This window comes from Engraulis encrasicolus, chromosome 8 (assembly GCF_034702125.1).
Source record: "Engraulis encrasicolus isolate BLACKSEA-1 chromosome 8, IST_EnEncr_1.0, whole genome shotgun sequence".
Lineage (NCBI taxonomy): Eukaryota > Metazoa > Chordata > Actinopteri > Clupeiformes > Engraulidae > Engraulis > Engraulis encrasicolus.
This window is the reverse complement of record NC_085864.1, coordinates 12,350,108-12,355,107: the sequence shown is the minus strand read 5'-3', so window position 1 is coordinate 12,355,107 and position 5,000 is coordinate 12,350,108. Positions and strand designations below refer to the sequence as shown.

The 5,000-nt window shown below is 48.2% G+C and overlaps 1 protein-coding gene across 9 annotated transcripts in view; it reads right to left on the bottom strand.

The window, feature by feature from the left end:
• Positions 1–5,000, bottom strand: part of synrg (synergin, gamma) — a 104,121-nt gene that overhangs the window by 72,280 nt on the left and 26,841 nt on the right. For 7 of the 9 annotated variants that reach the window (XM_063204968.1, XM_063204973.1, XM_063204969.1 and 4 more), the window contains exon 7: positions 4,308–4,625. The exons of the other annotated variants lie outside the window; for them this stretch is intronic. In XM_063204968.1, coding sequence (XP_063061038.1) covers positions 4,308–4,625 — 318 coding nt within the window. The remainder of the gene's footprint in view (positions 1–4,307; positions 4,626–5,000) is intronic. 9 annotated transcript variants of the gene reach the window in all.

The following is a 5,000-nucleotide window of genomic DNA, read 5'->3' as shown; positions in this document are numbered from 1 at the left end:
GTGCTGCTCATGTGGCTCTGGCTTATCAACTGCAGTCGATCTGTCAGCTCCCAGGATTGCAGCGATAATGTTGAGCCGTAATGACATCTTATCGTCAGCAACAGTTAGTCTAGCACAGTCATGACTCATTTGGTTTGTAACAAGACTGCTTTCTTTTACGCTTCAAGTGAATCTACAAGACAGAAAATGATTCGGTGGAATGAAGATGAATGCGTAAACTAAAAATCTGACGGATCATACTAATGGTGAAATAATAGCAGACCACAATGGAGTCCTCGGGCGTTTGACTTTTTCACAAACACACACACACGCGCACGCACACACACACAGACACAGACACGCGCATGCACGCGCTCACGCGCGCACACACGCACACAGACAGACAGACAGACAGACACGCACCTACACAAGCACGCACGCACGCACTGACTAGCTTTTCTGGAGTGCATATCTTGGTTGGCTTGCAAACTAGATGTCAGATACGAGTAGTGTCTCATTTCAGGGCCATAAAAGTTTTAACAGCCTCCTAGGACCGGTGGAGATGCATCCTTGTTAGGAGGCTGAGAAACTGTGACCAGTCAGTAAGGATACATTCGTCATTAGTATTAGGACATACAGTGTATGGTCACTCACCCCTATTACTTGCACTATAATACCTATCCTGCACAGGCTGCTGTGTCTTATGGTAAGGTCTTCTGTTTTTTTGTGGGTTTGTGCAAATAATTTGTGTGCGATCTATTATATTCCCTACACTAAGTACTTCAGAGACGCACTAAAAAAGGAGAAAGTAAGTTTGTGGGTTACAAAAAACATTTTGTAAATATTACATGGATTTCTACTACCAAAGATGGTAAAATTACCTTTGCCACTACATCCTCATTATGACTTGGTCGGCTGCTTTATCACCTAATAAACCTTAAAAACAACTTTGTGGGTAACAAGGAAAACAATGCAACCCACTGGTTCTCCACCTTTTTTGAACAAACACCCCCTTGACCTCATCATAAGCCTGCCAACACCCCCTTAGTATTAAAAACAATTAAACAGACTAATGCCCCCCTCCCCCTCAGCTGTCTCTTTTCTTAACGCTCCCCCTAGGGCTACATAATGCCCCCTGGGGAGGGGGAGTGTAGAGCCCCTGTTGAGAAACACTTATGTAACCTAATGCCATTTTAACACAACACAGTTGTCGTTGGGCTGTGACTTGCAGGCTTTCTCCAAGTTACTATTACATTCTACCCTTGGCAGTCTGCTTTATCGCCTAATATACCTCCCAAACAGCTTTGTTTTCTCATGGGTAACAACAGCAAAACAATGTCACCAAATGGCATTTTAACACAACAAAATTGCCATTGGCGTGTGAAATCCAGGATAACTACAACCAATAATACTGCTGCTGCTGCTGCTGCTAACAGCATATCCCAACTCTGCCCAGGCAGACTGCTTTGTCCCTTGATAAACCACCCAAACAGCTTTAGTTTTTCGTGGGTAAAAAGACCAAAACAATGCTGCCTAATGACATTTTAACACAACACAACAGTTGTGGTTGGACGGTGTGGGCCTTTAAAATAAGACTGCAATGGCTGCAAGTGCTGCAGTAGCCTTGGTATGTCCCCACTGTTACCTGGCTCGCTCCTGGGGCCTATACCAAGAAGCTGGTTCAGGAGTAAAGCAGGTTACTGCAAGTTAAGAGGTAAATCATGTAATAGAAGGGCCTGGAGTCCTCCTGTTGTTATGTTGCCAGTGTTACCTGGCTTGCCCCTGTTGTTTATGCTCATCTACACACCTGTCCCCGAGCCAGCGCCTGTGTACCGTCTGGGTTTAATGCCAGCACAGACGGTATGTGTGTGTGTGTGTGTGTGTGTGTGTGTGTGTGTGTGTGTGTGTGTGTGTGTGTGTGTGTGTGTGTGGCCGCGCGCGCCTGTTTGTATGCATGCGTGTGGGTCTATGTCTAGCTGTGTGTGTGTGTGTGTGTGTGTGTGTGTGTGTGTGTGTGTGTGTGTGTGTGTGTGTGTGTGTGTGTGTGTGTGTGTGTGTGTGTGTGTGTGTGTGTGTGTGTGTGCGTGTATGTATGTGTGTGTGTGTGTGTTTGCATCAGTGGGTAGAGGTGGGGGTAGGGGGCCATACCTTTCGGTGCCAACCTAATTGGCCCGATCCACATGAAAAGCAAGCGGGTTGAGCCGGGAACCCTGGGGGAATTCTGAGGCCTGAATTTCTGGGCAAGAAGCGAGTGAATACGAAAAAATACTGGAGGAAAACACGCCTGTGGATGATGTTCCTGCCCAGGTTTGCTGCTCTCTCTCTCTCTCTCTCTCTCTCTCTCTCTCTCTCTCTCTCTCTCTCTCTCTCTGTCTGTCTGTCTGTCTGTCTGTCTGTCTCTCTGTCTCTCTCTCTCTCTCTCTCTCTCTCTCTCTCTCTCTCTCTCTCTCTCTCTCTCTCTCTCTCTCTCTCTCTCTCTCTCTATGTCCCATTCCCTCTCACTGTATTTCTCCCTCTCCCCCTTTCTTTCTCTTTCTCTGTCTCACCCCCCTCCTCCTTCTCTGTTTCTCTCCCTCTCCACCCCTCCCTGTCTCTCTCTCTCCCTCTCTGTTTGTTTCTCTATCACCCCCCTCCTCCTTCTCTGTTTCGCTCCCTCTCCATCTCTCCGTCTCTCTGTCTAGCTCTCCCTCTTTCCTCTTCCTGTCTCTGTCTATCTCTCCCTCTTCCTGTCTATCTCTCCCTCTTTCTGTCTCTCTCTCTCTCTCTCTGGGAAAGGCCCAATTACAGGGAGATGAGAGCAGAGGGCTGCAGGGGGGAGCTTAACGGTGTCTGGGTAGGTGTGCGAGAGTATTCCCTCTCCTCTGTGATGGGTGGTGTGTGTCTTCACAGAGGTGCCCAGGGAGTGTAGAACTACAGTGGGCTGTCTGGGACAACTAATGATCATAACAGACCCACCTAACACCAGATTGTGTGTGTGTGTGTGTGTGTGTGTGTGTGTGTGTGTGTGTGTGTGTGTGTGTGTGTGTGTGTGTGTGTGTGTGTGTGTGTGTGTGTGTGTGTGTGTGTGTGTGTGTGTGCGCAGGCTTGTGCACTATAGAAAGGAGGTTGTGTGTGCGCGCAAGTGTGGAGCGTGTATGTCGAAGTGTGTATGTGTGTGTGCTGAGTATTTAGCCTTTGTTTACTTTCGCCTGTGGGCTTCTGGCTCCATATGCTGTCTATGTGGGCCAGCGAGTGACGCAAGAGTCCCTGCTACTACACTCTGAGCAGAGGGAGGGAGCCATGGAGCCCCACTTTTACAGCAAAAAATGAAAAAACACTTTCCTCCCTGCTATGATAACCCACAATAAACATCCGGAGTCCCAGAGTAAAATCCACCCATGCCATCTAGTGCTTCCCTTCCTTATTACCTGTGTTAGGGGGAAACCTGGCATCGCACCCATCGATTGAATATTAGAATAGTTACCCTGATTGAATCGATTGAATATTAGAATAGTTACCTCCGCCAAGGAGGCTAGGTTATTTGGTCGTGTCTGTCTGTCTGTCTGTCTAATCTAGACGCCCCTAGTGACCACCAACTGAACTGCGGGACAGGGGAAATGTTGACGTTGCAGTTGCTAACTCCGCAAAAAGAAGGCAGAAAGACTGAAAATAAAAATCGGGTGTAACAGTCAAATGTTCTAGCAAACGGCTTCCTTGGCGGCGGTCTGCACTCTCTTTCAATCTAAAGTTTCTAGTTCTAATATACTCTATGGCACTATACTTTACGCACTCCACCCCTACCATGTGCATGTTCTGATACCCCATCTCCCCATCCATATAATACAGATGCTGTGGTATTCCAACTTACCACCCCTTTCATACCCTTGTTGTGAGTGCCCAGATATCAGTACATACCATCCAGCAATACTTCCACAACTGGACCACACCACCCCTTCTTCCCATCCCACCATACCCATGTTGCTGTATCCCATCTTCCAACCCATACCATGCCCACTTCGCGGAGTCCCCATCTTCCCCCACCACCCCTACCAAACACATACTGTGGTACCCCATCTTCAAACTCCTACCCATTCAAACTCATACCCCTGGCATCGTATGCCATCTTCCCCACCCCTGTCATGCCCATGTTGAGGGTTAACCAGGCATCTTCAGCAGATGAAGGGGAGGGGAGTAAGCAAGCGTGTCTGGGGTTGGTGGGTGGGTGATGTGAGTGATGACAAAAGGGGGCTGGGGACAAATGTGAGGCTTACAGAGCGGTACAAAAAGAAGCGAAACATGAAAAATAAAAACCAAAACAGAAAAATGGAAGAACAAACAGAGTGGTTTACCTTGGAATGCAGACGGGGAGCTGGAGATGGCGGAAGAAGAAGTAGTGTGTTGGTGGATGGCGGTGGGGGTGGGAGTGGGCGTGGGCTGGGATTGGTGGACAGGATGGTGAGGGGCGGGATTAGAACCCTGCAGAGGAGGGGTGGGGCACGAGGGAGGGAACATGGAGGAGGAAGAGGAGGAGGAGGAGGACAGGGCCTCTGCGGGCCCCTGCATAAAGTCACTAAAGTCATCATCGTCCTCTAGCGGGGCGGGGGAGAGAGAGAGAGAGGGGGCAGAGGAGGAGGTGGAGGATGAGGAGGAGTGGAGTGGCGATGAGTCTGTAAAAATGAAGAGAGGATGAGAGTATAGCACACAACACAACAAACAGAGATACACACTCAAGACACACATACACACATTATGAGATGAGAACACCACATAAAACAGCACGCCCCCACAAAGACACAATCACACAACACACCCACACTCACAATGAGTTGAGCATCACAAAATGCACATATATAAACTGAGAAAAACTGAAACACACACACACACACACACACACCTCTAACTTTAGTGAGAGTGCACATCAGAAAATGCTGAAAACACACCATGTCGAATTAAGAAATCTTGCTGCTGGCAGGATTACAAAAAACTGCCTTGAATGAATCCACACAGCTGTGCAGAATCACATTATCTGCGAAAATAACATC